The sequence below is a fragment of the Triticum aestivum genome, chromosome 7A (assembly GCF_018294505.1).
Source record: "Triticum aestivum cultivar Chinese Spring chromosome 7A, IWGSC CS RefSeq v2.1, whole genome shotgun sequence".
Taxonomy (NCBI): domain Eukaryota; kingdom Viridiplantae; phylum Streptophyta; class Magnoliopsida; order Poales; family Poaceae; genus Triticum; species Triticum aestivum.
The window spans coordinates 268,260,114-268,281,334 of NC_057812.1; the positions used below are offsets into that span (position 1 = coordinate 268,260,114).

At 42.7% G+C, this 21,221-nt stretch overlaps 2 protein-coding genes across 3 annotated transcripts; both read left to right on the forward strand.

Annotated features, from left to right (window-relative positions):
- Positions 1–257: 257 nt before the first annotated feature.
- LOC123152046 (chitin elicitor receptor kinase 1) lies at positions 258–13,924 on the forward strand. The gene is made up of 11 exons (XM_044571653.1): positions 258–1,160; positions 3,130–3,166; positions 3,402–3,550; positions 4,040–4,239; positions 4,509–4,598; positions 4,754–4,847; positions 4,929–5,080; positions 5,167–5,261; positions 5,357–5,495; positions 13,209–13,307; positions 13,423–13,924. Exons 1-11 carry the CDS (start codon positions 491–493, stop codon positions 13,585–13,587), a joined length of 1,890 nt encoding a protein of 629 aa, XP_044427588.1. The 5' UTR covers positions 258–490; the 3' UTR covers positions 13,588–13,924.
- Positions 13,925–15,147: 1,223 nt separating this feature from the next.
- Positions 15,148–19,238, forward strand: LOC123152047 (uncharacterized). Of its 2 annotated transcripts, XM_044571655.1 has the most exons (6): positions 15,182–15,357; positions 16,036–16,107; positions 16,966–17,792; positions 17,951–18,109; positions 18,428–18,692; positions 18,811–19,238. In XM_044571655.1, exons 3-6 carry the CDS (start codon positions 16,977–16,979, stop codon positions 18,843–18,845), a joined length of 1,275 nt encoding a protein of 424 aa, XP_044427590.1. In that variant the 5' UTR covers positions 15,182–15,357; positions 16,036–16,107; positions 16,966–16,976; the 3' UTR covers positions 18,846–19,238. The 2 variants fall into 2 exon arrangements, with proteins under 2 accessions (XP_044427589.1, XP_044427590.1); XM_044571654.1 differs by lacking the exon at positions 16,036–16,107 and having other exon boundaries at positions 15,148–15,357.
- The last annotated feature ends 1,983 nt before the right edge of the window (positions 19,239–21,221 follow it).

Genomic DNA, 21,221 nt, shown 5'->3' on the forward strand with positions numbered 1-21,221 from the left:
TGAATTATTCTAATACTAATCTAATCCAGAGGCGAACGTGTAATCACGTTATACAAACATGTAATCGCAGTAGTACTATACTACAATATTGCCTCAGATTAGAGCCTAATCTCGCAATTAGTTGTAGCACGCGCGAGCGCGACGGGGACATTCCATTCCCCCCGGATCCGGATGGGACACCGCCCCGTGCCCGGCGGGACCTCAGGAATTCGTAGCACGCTTCGTTTGACCGCGCGGCAACAGCAGCCGCCGCGCTGCGCTTCCCCGGCACGACCGCGTCCACCTCCCGCTGGCTGTTTCGCCCAGACCCGCCAGTGAAACGCCGTGGCCTAACTGCCGATTGCCCGCGTCCGCGACGAGTCAAACTCCCCGACGCGTCAGCGTCTTCTCCCCCTCGCTCCCGGCCCATCCCCTCTGGCTACAGACTGTCGAATGGTGCCAAGCTTCCTCCGCCCCTCCCGCTAGGGTTCCGCCTCCGCGCCACGCCGCCATGGAAGCTTCGCCGCCTCCGCTCCTCCCCCTGCTCCTCCTCCTCCTCCTGGCCGCGGCGGCGGGCCCGAACGCGGCCGCCGCGGCGGGGGACGGCTGCAGCCGGGGCTGCGACCTCGCGCTGGGCTCCTACTACGTCGCGTCCAACCAGAACGTCACCTACATCGCCAACCTCTTCGGGTTCTCCGACTACCGAGTGCTCGGCAAGTACAACCCCGGGATCCCCAACCTCGACTTCGTCGCCGCCGGGGACCGCCTCAACGTCCCCTTCCCCTGCCATTGCCTCGCGCCGCCGTCCGCCCCGGCCTCCACCTTCCTCGCCGCCTCTATCCGCTACGACGTCCACACCGGGGACACCTACATCAGCATCGCCGACCAATTCAACAACCTCACCACCCCCGCCTGGCTGCAGGCCACAAACACCTACCCGGCCAACAACATCCCCGACGTCGGCTCCGTCAACGTCACCGTCAACTGCTCATGCGGCGACGCCGGAATCTCCACGCAGTACGGCCTCTTCCTCACATACCCGCTGAGGGACAGAGAGACGCTCGCCTCCGTCGCCGCCAATCATAGCTTCTCGTCGCCGGAGCAGATGGACCTGCTCAGAAAGTATAACCCCGGGATGGACGGTGTCACCGGGAGCGGCATCGTGTATATCCCAGCCAAAGGTCAGGCTTCACAAATCACAACGCCCTTGTAGATTTAGCCGACTCAACTGTGGCGTGCAGTTTCAGTTTAATTGAACTGGGGATTCAATTCAAATAGTGCTGCTACTCCAAGTGAATTGTGGGGATTTCAGTTAAATTTTACTCCCTCAGTTCCCAAATATAAGTCTTTTTAGAGATTCCAACAAGTGACTACATACGGAACAAAATGAGTGAATCTACACTCTAAAATATGTCTATATACATCCGTATGTTGTATATGTTGTAGTCCATTTGAAATGTCTAAAAAGACTTATATTTAGGAACGGAGGGAGTATATTGGTATAGCTGACTGAAATGGATGAGTATTGGGGATAAATTGCTCTAGAGAAGTGCGGTGTGCAGTTTTATGCTCAGTTGTAGAGTGATATTGGTGCTCTGTTCAAAATTCCTTACGAAGTTATAAAATGGGCACCAGAAACCGTTTTGGATTCTCAAGATCGAGCTATATTAATGTTTGTGGGTTATGATGCCGACCGCATATATTTCTTCCTTCATGTGCCATTTTTGTTGCAACATATTGATTGCTATTGCTTTGTGTTGCTGATTCTGTGGGGCGGGTCATGCCAATTCTGCATACTAGACGATACCCCGTGCGTTGCCACGGAATTGGATATATAGTTTCTAAATATTGTGTAGAATACTAATTAAGTCCTTACATTTAAACTATGTGAGAAATTTCTGCATAAGCAAAAAAAAAATCCTTAACATGAGAAGTTGTGCATGTCACATTTAAATGCAATTTGATTAAAAACCCACTTAAAATGCGCTAATGCATGTTGCATAGTAGAGGATTCTCATGCGTAGACACAGATGCTAGTGGATCAAGCTAGTAAATCTACGAAAATGCTAAAAATCTGACGTCAGATTTTTAGCATGGCAAGTCGAAGGTGTTTCATGGCAATTTATGTTGGCGTGAGGATCACAAATCTGGTTGGTGAGCACGGCAATTTCTGGCAAAAAAATAAACTGAGGCGGATTTGCCATGCTCGCCAACTAAACTTGCCACCCTCGGTAAACATAATTTGCCGTGAAAAAACTTTCAGTTTGCCATGCCTAAAAATCTGATGTTTACTGGATATTCGGGTCCTAAATCTAACGGCTACAACAATTTTAATGATGTGGAAGCACGCATGTTCAGATAATTAGAAGTAGTGGGGATCACTCTTTTAGTAAGAAAACTGCCTAGTATTTCTGGGGGCCCAAACGATCTTTGCATAATTCGTGAATAGTGCTGCTATTCGAATTGAATTGTGTGGAACTTGGTTCAATTTTAGCTTTGTTTAGCTGACTGAAATGGAGGAGTATTGGGGACTAATTGTCGTACTAGGGAAGTGTGTTATGCAGTTTCGTACTCAGTTGTAGAGTGATACTGGTGCTCTGTTCAAATTTTGTTATGAGGTTTTGGATTGTTAATTGTTCGTAGTTCCAGCTATATTAATGTTTGTGAGTAGCAAATAAACTGTTTGAACTCTGGTTATAGTGCTGACCCCGCATATTTCTTTCTTCATGTGCCATTTTGTTGCCACATATTGATATGGTTTTGTCCATGTTGCTGGTCCTGTGTGTTGTGTCATGCCAATTCTGCATGTATGGTAACTCGGTAAGAAAATTTCCTAAATAATTCCTAGGACCAAATGATCTTTGTGTAACTATTAATTTTGAGAAACAAGTTGAAGCGAAACCCTCAATCCGTTTGATGATACCATGTGGTTACAATGTTGACATTGATGTTTAACTCAATTTGATGCAACAGTTGCCATGAATTGCATTAGTTTTGCAGAGGCTGAGTGCGAACACTTTGTTGGTTGTATCATCTTCATGCAAAGTATTGAGTCAATAAAAAATTCCATTATAAAAAAATCAATTACATGTTGCGTAGAATTGATCACGTGTTCCTGAAATATTTTCCTCTGCTTGTTTGGTTTTCCAGATCCCAATGGAAGCTACCTTCCTCTGGAATCATCAGGGTAAGAGTTGTTATTTTAACTTGTATTTCTATCCACTTGATTTTCTCGTCATGTTATGTTTATTCTCATGCAGTTATGCTGATAAGTATCCTCATCTTGTGCAGTACAGGCAGCCTTTGTCCTTTCGCGAGCTAATTATTGCTTGGCGTTAAGGTTTTTTGGAAAGAAAACCGGATGTTGTTGATTCTTGTGAGAGAACTGTGATGTTTATTCATGTTCAACTCTTCACAACAGGGAAAAAAAGTTCAGCAGGAGCAATAGCAGGAGGTGTTGTGGCTGGTGTAGTTGCACTAGTCCTGGCTGTCGTGTTATTCTTGTTTTATAGGCGAAGAAAGGCGAAACAGGACGCTTTGCTTCCATCTTCTGAAGAATCTACCCGTCTAGGTAACAATCAGTTTTGTAGGGATCTCTGACTACTTTTCTGACCCTGGAACTGTGAATTATACTTGTAATTTCTTTTGTAGAAAAGCATTTGCATGTCCTAATTTCACCACTGCAAGTTAATTTATGTCCTTTTTCATCTCAACAATGTTCTGTTACAAAGATACGAGGGGATTTGGGTGGTTTGAAGTAATGCTTGTCTATCGCGTGAGCAATTATATTGATTTTTGTGGACCTGGAAATATTTGGAGTAAATAGAGTGATGTACTATGTTATGATTATGAGTAATAGTTTCAGGGCTATAAGTGTAACCAATGAGCTATGTTAGGGACCTATAAGTGTACTTTTGGAGGACAGAGAAATTTAGAGAACCTCAAATTATGCTTCCATTTTCCCCTTGTTTTGTTCTTCCCTGAACTGAACAGGCCTTGACAAATATTACTACAGAATGTGACTTCTGCTATTTCTGAACTATTATTCTTTTTATTCCAGCCAGTGCAGTATCCATGCAAAAGGTGACACCATCGAGCAGTCAAGCTGACGGAGCTTCACCAGCTGCCGGCATTACAGTTGATAAATCAGTCGAGTTCTCATATGAAGAACTTTTTAATGCTACAGAAGGCTTTAACATAATTCATAAAATTGGACAAGGTGGTTTTGGTGCTGTCTATTATGCTGAGCTTAGAGGCGAGGTTAGTTCATTTTTGTTTCATTTGCATTCCAGAATCCCACATGCCACAAACATGTACTCTCTAAAGAAATATAAGAGCGTTTAGATCACTAGAGTAGTGATCTAAAGACTCTTATATTTCTTTACGGAGGGAGTACTTAACTAGGGGATTGAACAATGGTGAAATAATATAACTCTGCGCTGGTCCATGAATTGTGATCATGCAGCGTCATGACATGTTCTTCATTTGAAATGACTTGCTTTATTTCTCTTGTGTCCTCCACTGTCCAGAAAGCTGCCATAAAAAAGATGGACATGCAGGCTACTCAAGAGTTCCTTGCCGAGTTAAAAGTTTTGACACATGTTCATCATCTTAATCTGGTTCGTAAATCTTCTTTTTCTGTACCTAAAAATACTGTTTTTTAATAGGACGATGATATAGATTTTCCATGTGGACGATCTCGTAATTTCACACTATTCTCTAGTCAGGTTAATTTAACCTCTTCACTGCTGTTTCAATGTTCAATTTCATGCAGGTGCGCTTGATTGGTTATTGCACGGAGAGTTCTTTGTTCCTTGTCTACGAATTTATCGAGAATGGCAACTTAAGCCAGCATTTGCGTGGAACTGGTAATGTTCTGCCTCCCGAAATATTGACTCTGCCTTTTCTGTTCCTTCCGGCAAATTAATCTCTCCGCGCATTTGTGATAGGTTATGAGCCTCTTTCTTGGGCTGAAAGAGTTCAGATTGCACTAGATTCAGCAAGAGGTCTTGAGTACATTCATGAGCATACCGTTCCAGTGTACATACATCGGGACATCAAATCCGCAAACATATTGATAGACAAGAACACCCGTGCAAAGGTAGGAATGATTCAAGGAGAATTCATGTGTTTCATATGTTCTGTCCAGTGTCCACCCTTGATGTAATATTTATGTGTATCTTCCAGGTTGCAGATTTTGGTCTAACAAAACTTACAGAAGTTGGTGGTGGTACATCTTTGCAAACACGTGTTGTTGGTACATTCGGTTACATGCCTCCAGAGTAGGTGTCCTGAACATCTACTTCTTGTTGTGCTAACCGCAAAGTATTCCCTGTTTGCGATGAATGTTGACATTTATGGGAAACGGTGTTTGCAGATATGCCCGATACGGTGATGTTTCTCCTAAAGTCGATGTCTATGCCTTTGGTGTTGTTTTGTACGAACTTATTTCAGCCAAAGATGCCATTGTCCGATCAACTGAATCTGCCAGTGATTCAAAGGGATTGGTTTATCTGGTAATTGTGCTGCTCAGCCAACAAGTTACATTCTGCTCTCGATGCTTCATAAAACTGCTAGGGTACCTGTTTTGTGTGTCATTCTGCTTTGTTACTTCTGCTGACATTAGTTAGTTACAGAAGGTCAGATTAATATGGATGTTTTGTTATCCCACAGTTATGCTTTCGAAGCCACCACGTACAGGCTGGCTTTGGAGTGAAATGCGCCATTAGTCCATTAACTCAAAATGATCGCACACTTTAGGCCAATAACTCGGAAGGTGATCAATTTAGTCTATAAACTCGTTTATTTGATCAAACAAGGCCAAAACCGATTAGGGATTGCCACACTGGCATTGCTTGGACCACTCATAAACTGACTTAATTTTTATAGGGGCTTTTTTGCAAGATTACATCGGTCTGCGTTTAAACTAAACATAGGCGTCAACAGCTCAGGTACAAGCCTGCTAACCAACAGAACTATAAGCTGTTTGTGTAGGCCTTGTTTAGTATTGGTTTTTTATTCTTTCTATTTGTTTGGTCAGTTTCCAAAAAAGATTAATACCACAAGTTGCATTGTGTGGGATTTGTACCCACGCTTGACTAGGGAAAGAGTGCCTGCCGACCAGTAGGATATTTAGTCATTTGTTTGCATTGTGTTACAACAAAGTATATATTCTCTGCTCCTAAGCTTAAATACATACACATGAACAATAAAATCTGAACAGGTAGTACAGTACTCCTAGTAAATAATTTTACAAAAACTGATATTTTCATATACTTTGTTGTAACACAATCCTCACTTATGATTTAAGATCCTACTGGTCAGCAGGCCACCTTTTCCCTAGTCAGGAACTGACTGAGCAAATAGAAAGAATAAGGAGCGATAGTAACCAATGGCTACACAAATACCTTATAATTCTCTTGGTTAGCAGGCCTTATACCTGAGCCCTACGACGTGTGTTTGAGTCATGCATGGCTTATATTTTTTACACATGGCAGTTTCAATATGAATGCGGGTCAATGGAATCTTGCAAAAAAGTCCCCATAAAAGTTTGTGAGTTTATGAACGATCCAAGGAATGCAACAATAGCCATGTGGATGGTTCTTTCTCTCCCGACTTGGTTCTGGCCGTATTTGATCCAATGAACCAGTTTATGGACTGATGAGGAACAATAGATGAGGAACATGAAAATATAATCATGTCAAATCTGTTTGGCTACTTCTAGATACTTCTGTTGTAGTCTAGTATTTCTTTTCTTTTCTTTATCCTACCTACTGTTTTCTAGAGTCTTCTAGTTGTGAGTAGCTATGAGTAGAATGGTGAACCTTAAATAATGTTTCTAGAGTATTCCAGGTATAAGTAGAAGTATGTGAAGGCTTCCCAAAGCCCTATAAATAAAGGTCCTCACCTCTACTTTGTAACTAGACTATGTACCCCTACCTATAATAGAACTTGTTGTTCTTATCTAAGATCTTGGAGTAGATCTTGTGCCCTAGGAGTTCTGGATTGAACTCTTGCTGCCCTATCCGCCTACATTCGCCTCTAGAGCGATATCTAGCGCAGCATGTTGAAGCTGTTCCTTCAACACTTCTGCTGTACACATTGTAGCAGCAAGGTGGAGTTGCTCACAACCTTTGTGCTGCTTCAGGTGGTATAAGAGCCTCGTTGACCCATAATCGTTCTTGTTGTCCTCTTCGAGAACAAGTTGGAGCAAGCAATGGAGCAATTGGAAAAGAGGATGGATGCTGCTGAACAACAAATCAAAGAGCTGCGTGAAGGTCTTAATAGGAGATTTGACCAGCTGGTTGAGATGATAAGAAAGGGTGTCCCCCCTGCTACCAATGAAGGAGATTCATCTAAAGAAGAGGAAGATGTTCATCAAGGAAGAAGGAGAGGTAATCTTGGAGCAAGACCGCCACAACAACATGTTGTTCAACGTGCTTCAAGAAGGCCAATTTATGTTGAAGCTTCTGAAGGTGAAGAATATGATGATGCCCTTGAAGAACCGAATCTCTACGCATATCGGAGAGCACCCAACCCTACATATGCAAGAGATACATACAAGGTGAAAGCTGAGATCCCAAGTTTTAATGGAAATGTTGACATTGAAGGGTGCCTGGATTGGTTATATGAAGTGGAGACTTTCTTTGAGGTCATGGAGGTTTCGGAAGATCGTAGAGTTTCTTTGATCGCATACAAGCTGAAAGGAGGAGCCGGTGCATGGTGGCATCGCGTTCAAGAGGAGCGCAGGCTGAGAGGAGAACCACGTGTTAGAACTTGGCGACAAATGAAAGGCCTCTTGAAAGGAAGATTTTTGCCCGCTGATTATGACCAGATCCTATTTATCCAATTTCAAAATTGTGCTTAAGGAAATAGGACTGTTTCAGATTACACGGAGGAGTTTCTAAGGCTATAAGTGAGGTGCAACCTTGTTAAAATTGAAGAGCAACAAGTTGCAAGGTATATCAATGGTCTCAGTGATGCTATTCAAGATCGATTGATGATGCAACAAATCTGGTCCGTTGATCAAGCACAAGCTCTAGCCTTAAAGGCCGAGAGGTTTGTGAGGATGAGAAAGACAACTAAGGATCCATATCCTCCATATCCTCATACCGAAGGCTCATCTAGGAGCCAACCTAATAGAGTGGAAGAAAAGGCCACTCCACCAAAGACAAAACAGCCCATTCCGAAACAAACTAGAAGCAAGGGTAAGGCAAATGAAGGCCCAAAGTGCTATAAATGTGGTAAAGAGGGACACATATCCAACGGTTGCCCACTAAGGAAATTTGTTAACACGACTATCCATGATGGTGAAAGCGACGAGGAAGAATACGAATCTGAAGATGTAGACGGACAAGAGGTTTGTCAAGAAGAAGGCGAAGAGGTGGTATGTGTGATCCAGCGTCTCCTATGTTCCACACCACAACTCGATGACACACAACGGAAGAAAATATTTGAGAGCAAATGCACGGTAAATGGCAAGGTATGCAAACTAGTGATTGATAGTTGCAGCTGCGAGAATCTTATCTCCCAGAAGTTGGTGGACCATTTAAAGCTTGAAACCCATGATCATCCAAATCCCTACACTATTGGATGGATCAAGAAAGGAGTGAATATGAGGATCACCAAACAATGCAACCTGCCACTTTCTTTGGGTAAGCATTATCGCTCAAATGTGTTGTGTGACGTGGTTGACATGGATGCCAGTCATGTTCTTCTTGGAAGGCCTTGGCAATTTGATGTGGATACTACACACAAGGGCAAGGAAAATTCTTACTCTTTCATTTGGAACAAGAGAAAGATCATTATCTTACCAAACAAAACCGAAAGTAATACCTCTAAGGAGGAGGGTTAAACTATGTTAATTATCTTCCATACCTCTCATGAGTTTATGGAAGACTTGAAGGAGGCAGATTTGTGTGCTGCACTTGTTGTAAAGAAAGAAGAGCACCTGACTGTTGAAATTCCATCCAAGGTATGTGGTTTATTGGCAGAATTTCAGAACATACTTGGGGAGCCACATGGCTTGCCACCGATGAGAGGAATTCAACATAGAATTGACTTAATTCCGGGAGCAAGTCTTCCTAATCTTCCACACTATCGAATGAGCCCAAAGGAGCATGATATATTGAAGGAAAAAGTGGAGGAATTGTTGCAAAAGGGGCACATTCGAGAAAGTATTAGCCAATGTGCTGTACCAACCCTACTCGCGCCAAAGAAAGATGGATCTTGGCGCATGTGTACGGACAGTAGAGCCGTTAACAAGATCACCGTAAGGTATAGATTCCCTATTCCCCGTCTGGATGATATGTTGGATCAGCTTAGTGGAGCAAGAGTGTTCACAAAGCTAGATTTAAGAAGTAGATATCATCAAATTCGTATAAGACCTGGGGATGAATGGAAGACCGCCTTCAAGACAAAGGAAGGGTTGTTTGAATGGCTAGTCATGCCATTTGGACTCTCAAATGCACCAAGTACCTTTATGCACTTAATGAATCAAGTCCTTAGACCCTTCTTATCCCACTTTGTTGTGGTCTATTTCGATGACATCTTGATCTATAGCAAGGATGAGGATGAACACTTTGATCACATTCGGAAGGTGCTAGAAGTACTAAGGGAAAATGAGCTCTACGTCAACTTGAAGAAATGTGTTTTCCTATAAACACAACTTCTTTTCTTAGGATTCGTCATAACATGTGACGGCATTCGTGTTGAGGATTCTAAGGTTGAAGGAATCTGAGAATGGCCAACTCCTAAGACCATTTCTGAGATAAGAAGCTTTCATGTCCTTGCAACTTTCTATAGGCGATTTGTGAAGAATTTTAGCACTATCATGGCACCAATTACCGAGTGTTTGAAGAAAGGAAAGTTCCAATGGACAGAAGCAGCTGAAGCTAGTTTCAATGAGATTAAACAAAAGCTATCACAAGCTCCTGTCTTGGTACTACCTGATTTCAACAAGACTTTTGAGTTGAAGTGTGATGCAAGTGGAGTAGGCATTGGAGCTGTCCTATCTCAAAAAAGGAAGCCCATTGCTTTTTTTAGTGAGAAGTTAAGTGAAGCTAGACAGAAATGGAGTACCTATCAGCAAGAATTATACGCCATTTTCAGAGCGTTGAAAACTTGGAAAGTCTATTTGCTGCCTGAAGAGTTCATTGTTTATAGCGACCATCAATCCTTGAAGCATTTTAGAAATCAAAAGCATGTTGACCGCATGCTAACAAGATGGGCAGCATATCTGGAGAGGTTTAACTATCTCATCGTGCATAAATCTGGAATAACTAACAGAGTGGCCGATGCTTTGAGTCGTCGTGCATGCCTCTTGACTTCTTTTGAAGCTGAACTTTCGGACATGGATCAAATAAAGAAGTTGTATGAGGGTGACGAAGACTTTGGCCATGTTTGGGTAAAGCACGCAAGGGGCCAACCATTAGGTGATGACTATTTGATGCAAGATGGATATCTCTTCAAAAATGATCGTTTGTGCATTCCAAGAAGTTCTCTACGTGACAAGCTGGTTAGAGAGCTCCATTCAAGTGATCTTAGTGGTCATGTTGGACGGGACAAGACTATCGCTAACCTGGAAGCTCGCTACTTTTGGCCACAACTAAAGAGAGATGCTGGAAAGTTCGTTCAACGGTGCCCCGTATGTCAGACCTGCAAAGGCCAAGTCCAGAATACAGGGTTATACATGCCTTTGCATGTTCCTGTTGCTCCACGGGAGGACATTTCTATGGACTTCGTCTTGGGCTTGCCAAGAACAAGATGAGGAAGTGATGCTGTATTTGTGGTCGTGGATAGATTCTCTAAGATGGCTCATTTCATCCCATGCCGCAAGACAACGGATGCTCATCATGTGGCAAACCTATTCTTTCGAGAAGTGGTCAGACTTTATGGAGTTCCAAGGTCTATTGTCTCAGACCGTGATAGCAAGTTTCTTGCTGCATTTTGGCTCACTTTGTGGAAGCAATTCAACACTTAATTGAAATTTTCTAGCACTGCTCATCCACAAACAGATGGACAAACGGAAGTGAACAAGTTTTTGGGTAATCTGATCCGTTGCATTTGTGGAGAAAGAAGGAACAATGGGATTTGGCTTTATCTGTTGCAGAATTCTCCTACAATAAGCATAAATCCACAGGAAGGAGCCCTTTTTTCATTGTCTACACTAAAGTTCCATCACATGTGGTGGACCTGGTGAAGCTACCATTAAGGGGAAACTCAAAATCAGCATTGTCCTTTGCTGATAATTACACCGAGTTATTTGAAGAGATTCGCGATTCTTTGGAAGCACAAAATTAGAAATATAAACAACTTGCTGATTGCAAAAGGAGGCCAAAATCATTTCAAGCCGGTGATAAGGTGATGGTCTACCTCCGAAAAGAGAGGTTGCCTTTAGGTGTTAAAGGGAAACTTAGGCAGCGAAGGTATGGACCCTTCTCTATCGTGAGAAAGATAAATGATAATGCTTATGTGATAGATCTTCCAAGCGATATGGGTATCTCCAACACTTTCAATGTTGCAGACTTGACTCTCTACCATCCAGAAGAAGCGCTCTATGAAGATAACTCGAGGGCTAGTTCCAAACAACCAGGGGAGAATGATGAGGAACATGAAAATATAATCATATGTCAAATCTGTTTGGCTACTTCTAGATACTTCTGTTGTGGTCTATATAGTATTTCTTTTCTTTTGTTTATCCTACCTACTGTTTTCTAGAGTCTTCTAGTTGTGAGTAGCTATGAGTAGAATGGTGAACCTTAAATAATGTTTCTAGAGTATTCCAGCTATAAGTAGAAGTATGTGAAGGCTTCCCAAAGCCCTATAAATAGAGGTCCTCACCTCTACTTTGTAACTAGACTATATATCTCTATCTATAATAGAACTTGTTGTTCTTATCTAAGATCTTGGAGTAGGTCTTGTGCTCTAGGAGTTCTGGATTGAACTCTTGCTGCCCTATCCGCCTACATTCGTCTCTAGAGCGATATCTAGCGCAGCACGTTGAAGCTGTTCCTTCAACACTTGTGCTGTACACATTGTAGCAGCAAGGTGGAGTTGCCCTTCACAACCTTTGTGCTGCTTTATGGACTAAATTGGTCGCTTCCCGAGTTCTTCTGCAATCACTTTATGTTAATGGACTAAGAGCATCTCTAGCAGACCCCTTAAAACGCACAAGACTGTAAAATAACCGCCGGTTTACAGTTTTAGGCGGAAAAAGCGACCCGAATAGAACCAGTAAACGACTCTGACCTATATATTTTTGGGTGTGTCTAGGGCACATCTAGATGTGCTCTAGTTATTGCACATCTAAGTGAATGAATCAAACATAAAGAGAAAAAGAAAAAAGAAAAAGAAAATATTCACGCGAATCTCGATGTAAGATCAATGACATAGAACTTAGATGTGCGATACTTATGGCACATCTAGATGTGCTTTAGCAAAACTGTATATTTTTTAAAGGGCGCGATAAAAAGCTCCTCCCGATCTGCAAAAATACAGTTTTCGCGTCCGCTTCTACGGTGCTCTGTATCGGAAGAAAGCAGTTCGCGAGAGCCCAACTGTCACGGAAACATCCGCGTCCGCCGTCCGTGCCGCTCTGGACGCAGGCCGCCCGCCCCGGCTGCCGCCCACACGCGTCTCTCTTGACGGAGGAGCTAGCTAGCTCCTAACTGGATCGATTGGAGCTGGCTACGGCGGAGGAGCTAGCTAGCTGGCTGGCTCCTGGATTGATTGGAGCTCGCTCCTGGATCGATTGGAGCTCGCTACGGCGGAGGAGCTAGCTAGTTAGCTCCTAGCTCCTGGATCGAATGGAGCTGGCTATGGCTGAGGAGCTAGCTCCTGGATCGATTGGAGCTGGCTACCCCGACGGAGGAGCTAGCTCCTGGATTTGGCCGCTTCGTGCGCTCCGTATTTGGCCGTCGGCGGCTCTGTATTTGGCCGCTTTTGTGTGCTGTCCACTGGCTTTGTAGGAGACCGTGGACACGGGCGAGAGGAAGAAGACGTGGGGAAAAAATGTGAATATTCGGTTTTACAGTTTAAGTTTGAGGGGTCTGTTCGGCCGCAGCTCAAACCGACCCTTAAAACGCGTTTTTCGCGAACTGAAAGTTTCACGGTTTAAGAGGCCTGCTGTAGATGCTCTAATGGCGCATTTCACTCCTGGCTTTGGGTGCTTGCTGAAATTATTTGCCTTGCTTGTTTGATGACTTTACCATACACTGAAATATGTGTAGTTTGAGGAGGCTCTCAATGCACCGGATCCGAAGGAAGGCCTCAAGAGGCTGATCGATCCAAAGCTAGGAGACGATTACCCCATCGACGCCATTCTCAAGGTTAGAAAAACTTGCTCGGGCACAGCGGTTCCATTGCATATATCTTGCTTTCGTTGCGTGGTTGGATTGGATATATGGCAGCCAGGATAAAACATTTGCTGGCTTGTGGTTGCAGATGACGCACCTGGCGAACGCATGCACACAGGAGGACCCCAAGCTGAGGCCGACAATGAGATCCGTGGTGGTGGCGCTGATGACGCTGTCCTCCACGAGCGAGTTCTGGGATATGAACGCCCTCTACGAAAACCCGGGCTTGGTGAACCTCATGTCCGGCAGATGACCTCCTCCCTCAGCCACATGCCTCCCCTGGCGTTGTACATCGGGGTTCTACAGTCAAATGCGGGACGATAAGGCGGTAGTGACAGCCTGACAGCGTCGATTGTTTTGGCTATATATCTTCGACGTGTAATTTCCCATTGGCTCGTTTCGAAAAAAAAATCACATCGGTATAGATTCTTTTTATTCTCCTTTTATTTATGTCCGAGTTCATATTTTTCTTCTTGGAGACCTTAGCGCCACGTTCATGTGAGTAGTATATGTCAAGTGTAAGTAATATATGTACGTACGTGTTTATTTTGACATGGCAATGGAAATAGCTATAGGCCTTGTAGAGATAAGTCTAGCCCTTGTGTGGCAATAATCTTGGCAGTGGATGCGTGGAGTCTCTTTTCCTCCGTGGGAACTAGGGAAACAGTATAAGAAAGAAATATTGGCAATGCATTAATACTAGCACAGTACTTGATTGCTCCGTTGGCTGCTTGCTCCAGTAGCTTTCTACCGCTAGCTCGTCGGCAATCGGTGGAGACGTTGGACGTGTGATATTGGCGCTACGTGGAGATATAGTCAGAGATGTACAGTGCTCGTCCCGGGAGCAGATGGCAGATTAGCGTTAGCGGTTTTCCATTTTCTCAAGCGAGTTTAACTTTCTGTTCGACGTTGATGGTTAATCTGATGATTCAGGATGATTAAACTGCAGGGCCTCAGACCGTTAAAATATCTTACTAGCAGGAATTACACACAAGAAATTGATATGGCCGAGTTGGTCTAAGGCGCCACTGTCAATACACATTGTACCCTTCTTTTTCCTTGGCGCAAGATGAGATTTGCAAATAACAGGCGGCAGCCAGGCTTCCAAACCGTGGTACTGACAGCGCCATGTATGTCGACGGTCCCGAGAGCCCAGTCCCACATGGGCTCAACCTCAACGAGTTCCACACTATGCGTGCACGTTTCGATCAATGGCTGATGCCTTAAATAAGGCTGGTATGTGCTTCCTTCCATTGTCATTCATTAATTTATTATTATTCGTTATTGCGCAGTATGTTTCTGAGCTGTTTATTAGGTATTAGCTTGGTCTTGGTTTATTGGTCCCTTCATATTTTGTGTTAAATTTTTACTATAGATTTAACTAACAAAATGTTAGTGCATATCGTAAAAAATTATATCGCCAGATTCGTATTTGAACTAGTTTCTAATGATATTATTTGTTGTGACATGCAATAACATTGTTCGTTAATCAAAGGTCAAAGTTTGGCGCAAAAAATACAAAGAGGACCCATACACCAGGACGAGGTGGTACGCTGTATGTACTCCAGCTCCAGTAGCGCTCCATATCTCACCTCAACGCTGGCGGTGAGTATTTGCTATCGTGGCCTGCCGTTTCTAGAAGGAATTTCCTTTCTTTGGTACTAGTACTAATGCAAATTTAGCACGACCGTATTTACTCAAAATAGGAAGAAACAATAGATTTGCAAAAAAAGAATCCAAACACTATCCGTCCAGCATGGTGACAGCTTCTAGAAAGAAGAAAGTGTGAACCGGCTCGCCCGCGTTCATAACTTCATCCCCATTCCCTCATCAAAAAGGAAAAAAAAAACCATCCCCATACGCAGCGACGCAAGCGCTGCCGTAAGCGCCCGACGCCGCGTGGCCTCGCCCCGCACCCTATAAGTTCCGTTGGCCACCACACCAACCGTACAGACTCCCACAGCCCAGCCGCAGCTCCTCCGCCTCCTCCTGCTCCTCGGCCCCCTTCCGTCCATCCCTCCTGGTACGCGCCGTCCGTCCCTCTGCTTCTAGCTCTGCTCCCGTCTTCCCTTTGGTTCCTGCGCATTCACGGTCCATCCGATCGGCTAGGGTAGCTGCGGCGAAGAATACTCTGGTTTCTCATCTGTTCTGTGGTATCTTTAATTTGCTGAATCAATCAGTCAGTCAATCCACCGGCAGAGAGACCTTTTCGTCTTTAGATATCCTCTTGGCCCAGTCCCGATTATGACTGCGATTCGCCTTTCAAGAAAATGTTTGTGATTCATAAAAAGACTACTGTATTTCGATTTTCTCTTCTTGTCGTCCTTGTAGTATTTTTTGCTGGTTGTTTGCGACACATACATACATGGGTTACTGGTGGTCAAGAGAATCAAGCCTTTCTATGTGGAGATAGATGCTTCTTGTTCAAGTCAAGAATTGGGTCTCGATGCACGTTTCAGTTTTACAGGGGTGCCCTTCTTTTATACTCCCTCCGTTCCAAATTACTCGTCGTGGTTTTAGTTCAAATTTAGAAGGGAGGGAGTACTGTTATTTAAAAGAAAATAGAATATCGTTTAGTGGTTGGAAAGGTTCAGAGTTTCTGTTGCCTGACCATATCCGGTTCCCCTTGTTAGTGACGATCTCTATGTGAACAATCAAATCACTTTTGATGCTTACTTGAACACTATATGTATATATATAGGTCACCTGTGAAAGCTACTGTCTTCTGTATTATCGAATTGACACAGGGGAGATTACCACGAAGCAAGCTGGTGTACGTTCGCTCCTTGTTTATTGGTTGGATTTTGTCTTGTCAAGTTACTCAAGTATTCATGTGGATGCTGTCTTTCTCGACATGCCTAGTAAAACTTTTAGCCAGAGTTGCTTTCTTGCTCTTCAATGGAATAAACCTGACCCGCTTTCACACTCCTCGTACAAGTTACTGAATAGTCAGCTTGCTTCAGTAGTGGCTACTAATGGTTCATGTCATGGCAGGCTTGTCCTTGAATTAATGAATCTGGCAATGAACATAAGTTTATTACACTGTATCAGGTGTTGTTAGCTGAATTTTGTTATTCATAATTGCTAGTTGCTATAAAAGGGCTCTTCTGAATGGAAGTGGATTAGGAGCACTCGGGTGCTCCACCCCCCTATATTAAAAAATAATTTAATAATTTTAAAAAGGTTAAAAAAATCTTGGATATATTTTTGAACCAAATATGACTAGGTATTGTACTCATATAAAATGTTTGGCCAAGGAATAATTCTCCTTGACTTCAGGGCAAAAAAATATTTTATGACGACAATATAGCATGAATAGTACTTGTATCTAGTGTTTTTTGGGAAATCTTTGACCCCGGATACAATAAAAGTCATTTTCTATTCAAATCTTTTTATACGAGTGCAATACCTGGTCATGTTTGATTCCAGAAAAAGTTCCGGGATTTTTTTACTTTTTTTGAATTACTAAATTATTTTTGAATATAGGGGGGCGTAGCACCCGAGAGCTCCTATGCATTTTCGTCTTCTGAATCAAATATATAACTGAATAGTCAGCTTGCTTCAGAGTATTTTGGTTTGCTTCTTTTTTGCACAATCCTACTTTCTTCTGATAGATGGTCGACTTTTGTAGCTGGTGACAAGATGAAAATGGCTGGCTCTGTTGTGCTGCTCATTTCACTCCTATCGGCTATTGCTCCCCTACCCTCTGAAGCCCTCAACGTGAGAGGCCATCTTCTTAAATCAAAGACGTTCCGTTCTCCGCCCATCTTACTGGGCCCTGGATCAGTCTCAAACAAGTACCACCATGATGTCGACTTCCCCCGAGGCCACCTTGCAGTCAAGAGCTTTGATGCAGAGGTCGTCGATGAGAATGGCGTCCCTGTCCCGCTCCATGAGACTTACCTGCATCACTGGGTTGCAGAACCATACTATGCTCTGAAGAACAGTCAGAGCCCCGATACGCAGAATCTTCCAAAAGGAATGCTTAAAAGGAATGATGGAGTGTGCAAGACCACACTAGGCCAGTACTTCGGGCTCGGTTCCGAGACTCGCCACACTGCCACATGGGTTCCTGATCCTTATGGAATTGAGATTGGCAATGAAGACAAGGCCCCTGAAGGCTATGAGGAGAAATGGTTGCTCAATATTCATGCCATCGACACAAGGGGCGTGGTCGACAAGCCTAGCTGCACCGAGTGCAAGTGCGACTTTTACAATGTCACAATTGATGAGTATGGGCGCACAATCTCAAAGAACTACACTGGTGGGCTATTTTGCTGCTATGATCAGACCCAGTGTCGGGTCAAAGAAGGGTTCAATGGCGAGGTGCGGAAGTTGTTCTTGCAGTACACCGTGACGTGGCTCGACTGGACTGATGCGGTGGTGCCTGTCAAGATTTACATATTTGACGTTACGGATACTGCTATGCTCGATGGTACTCCTGAACATTCTTGCAAGGTATGCAAATACTACTTCCCAGTTGCCACAACGGCAACTGTTTCAGATTTTAAAAACTATCCTATTTTTCCAAATACACATTATTTTTTCTTTTTACGGGTATTCAAATACACCATCTTTTTTCCTTTTCCTTTATGAATTAAACCGTTGGCTTACAGGTTGAGTATCAAGTCGAGGAATGCAGCGCAGAAAACCGAGCCAACAATGAGTGCATCCATACTAAGACTGCTAGAGCGGCCTTGCCGCGTGGAGGAGATATCGTGTTCAGTGTTGCGCACCAGCACTCCGGAGGAGTTGGTGCTTCTTTGCATGGCCAGGTAATGGATTAGCACCCTGATCGCTTTACCTATTGTGCTTATGCACTTGTCAGAGTTATTCTGAGGGGAAACACTCAATACTACCTATCTGAAACTTGGAATTAGGATTCCAACTCCAATTCCGTCTGCAACCAAGCAGCTGATATTCACTGAGTTCAATTAATTCCTGAATTCCATGCTCAGTTCTGCTAATCCAAACGGGGCATTACACGGTTTAAATGAGACCTTATATGTTTATAGGATGTCTAAATGGTAACATCACAACATGTTATCTGCAAAGGGAAGCCTAACTTCTGAGGTACATTGGACTTGCTACAGGATGGACGCCTTCTTTGTGAATCGCTTCCAACTTACGGCACAGGGAAGGAGGCAGGAAACGAGGCGAACTACATCGTTGGCATGTCGACGTGCTACCCTAAGCCAGGATCCATCAAGGTCAGTGACGGTGAGGTGCTGACCATCGTCTCCAACTACAGCAGCGTGCGCCAGCACACCGGCGTCATGGGCCTGGTCTACATCCTCGTGGCCGAGCCGCAGGAGCCAGCTCCGGCGCCATCCCTGTGCTTCAGTTTCCCAGTCCCATGTGAGTTTCACTAAAAAGTTTCACTCCTTTTGCGGCCTATCTATTTTTGGAAGAACATACTCCGAAAACTGCAAATGTGTAACTAAATTCTTGTTCTCTCTCTTTTGTGCATGAGTAGGGTGCCTACCGGCATGGATGTCTAGCAACATGTGAAGAGTAGATTATCATCTACCCCTAGCTAATGGAGTGCAATGCAAATGGTGAGGACTGGAGAAGCTGAAACAATCGCCGTGGATCAATCGTCATAGTTATACGATGGATGTGTTTTTGTCATACTAGTATTACTAGCTAATATACAGAAGCAGTCACCAGTCAGTGAGCAATGTCATTTCGATGGACCATCAGTTTCTGATGCTTTGTACTCCCTCCGTCCGGAGTTACTTGTCTCGAAAATGGATGTATTTAAAACTAAAATAGGTCTAGATATATCCATTTCTGCGACAAGTAATTCCGAACGGAGGGAGTAATTAGTTATTATCAGTAGTAGCAGTGTATGAAGCTGAGTTGTATGAGTTGATCCCCACCGAAAGAAAAACTTAGTGTCCATATTATTGGGTATGAAGGTTTTAGGGTGGGATACTCGCTGGACGCCAAGGTTGTCGCCGTGTTAGACGTTGTGGTACAGTAGAAGGGTTATGGGGAAAGAGATTGGAGAATTAAAGTGGTAGAAGAGAGCATAGGTAGGAACTTGATATTTTATTGTTTGCTTCCCGGCAAGGTTGATATATCCTACCCGCAAAAAAAAAAGGTTGATTATCCTTAGCACAGTAACTCAACACACCTCGAATACTTCTAAACTAGGTTGGGTCCATTTAAGAGAGAACTGGACTTTACCCATGAACAACAGACTCTTCTACTAAAACACATATACTCCGGACTTCTAGACTAAACTAGGCCCGCTCTAATTAGGCGTTACTAGCAAAAAGGCTTGTGCGTTACAATGGAAGAAAAAAAAATTCATAATCTTCAATGGTCATGACTACATTTTGCTGCGTCACCGAGATACACTATTAATTTCAATTTTGTGAAATCATGAAAAAAATAAACTCATGCGCATATCTAAAATCGCGAACATTTTTAAATCTGTGAACATTTTTACAAATTTTCAAACATTTTCTAAAATCAAGAACATTTTTTGAATCATGAACGCTTTATACGATTTCCAAACTTTTTTAAAAAATACTGCACATTTTGAAAACAATTTTCTTGTATCGACGAACATTTCTAGAATCGACGAATATTTTTTTTGGAAATTGGTGGGGCAAATGAACATTTTCTTGATCTAGCAAAAACGGCCAATGTGTTGCAACACGAGAAAAAAATAATCTCTAATGACCATGACTAAATTTTTCTGCATCACTGAGATACCCTATCGCTCTCATTTTCGTGAAATCATGAAAAACTTTTGAAAATAATGAACATTTTTTTAAACTCGTGAGCATATTTGAAATTGTGAACATCTTTCAAATTCATGAACATCTTTATAGATTTTCAAGCATTTTCAAGCATTTTCTAAAATCATGAATATTTTATACCATTTGCAAACTTTTTAAAATTGTGAGCTTTTAATAAAATGTTTTTCTTGAATAGATGAACATTTCTAGAATCGGTGAACATTTTTTTGAAAGTTGTTTGGTGGAAATTCATGAATTTTTTTATTTAATGAATATTTTTTGAAATGCGCGATCATTTTTTGAATCAGCGGACATTTTATGAATCAATAAACTATTTTGTAAGTCACGAATATTTATTCAATTTTCAGGCTATTTTTCAATTCATGAAAAAAGATTGAATTGGTGAAAGTTTGTTCAATTTCATTAACATTTCTACTACACGACCTTTTACAAAAAAATTATGAACATTGTTTGATTTTCTGATTTTTTTTTTCAAAATTGCGAATATTTTTTGAATATGAGAACTTAAAAAAAATCGCGACCATTTTCTGAGTCCACAAACATTTATGAATATTAAACATTTTATTTCAAAATTCTTATTTTTAAAATTTTCGAAACTTTTTTAAGTCCAATTTTTTTTAAATTCAGAAAAAGACGAGGACTATAAAGAAAACCAAAAAATAAAATATGAAATTTAAAAAACAGGCCGCCGGGACATGGGCTGGCCCAAACAGGCGTGCTGTTTCTTCTCCCAACGCTCAGAACACGGTATAGAAGGTTTCTACTAGGGCGGTCCAGGCTGGGATTTCCCTGTGTGAAACTTTTTTTATCACTTATAGGTGGCATCGATGGGTAATATTTTGCAACTTGGGGGCAATTTCGAGGATATACCGCCAGAGGCAATAGTCCCTTTATTATTAGGTAGAGAAAAATAGGTTATTGCCGGATGTAGGGAAAGGTTGGCTTCATCTACGAGATAATTAAACTTTCCCCACAAACATACTCTTCTAGTAGGGTACACATACACACCCTAGATAGTTCTAGACTAAGCTTATTGTTTGAGGAATAGAGAGGGATTGTGGCGTAATGCGTTGGATGTTGTATTGAGCCTCACGGATGAGTATATATATAGGAG

Coding starts and splice junctions, on each gene's coding strand:
- LOC123152047 (XM_044571654.1), top strand. CDS start 16,977: ATGAAAATGGCTGGCTCTGTTGTGCTGCTCATTTCACTCCTATCGGCT. Junction 17,793..17,950: donor CTCCTGAACATTCTTGCAAG/GTATGCAAATAC, acceptor GTTGGCTTACAG/GTTGAGTATCAAGTCGAGGA. Junction 18,110..18,427: donor GTGCTTCTTTGCATGGCCAG/GTAATGGATTAG, acceptor GACTTGCTACAG/GATGGACGCCTTCTTTGTGA.
- LOC123152046 (XM_044571653.1), top strand. CDS start 491: ATGGAAGCTTCGCCGCCTCCGCTCCTCCCCCTGCTCCTCCTCCTCCTC. Junction 4,599..4,753: donor ATGTTCATCATCTTAATCTG/GTTCGTAAATCT, acceptor AATTTCATGCAG/GTGCGCTTGATTGGTTATTG. Junction 5,496..13,208: donor CAAAGGGATTGGTTTATCTG/GTAATTGTGCTG, acceptor AAATATGTGTAG/TTTGAGGAGGCTCTCAATGC.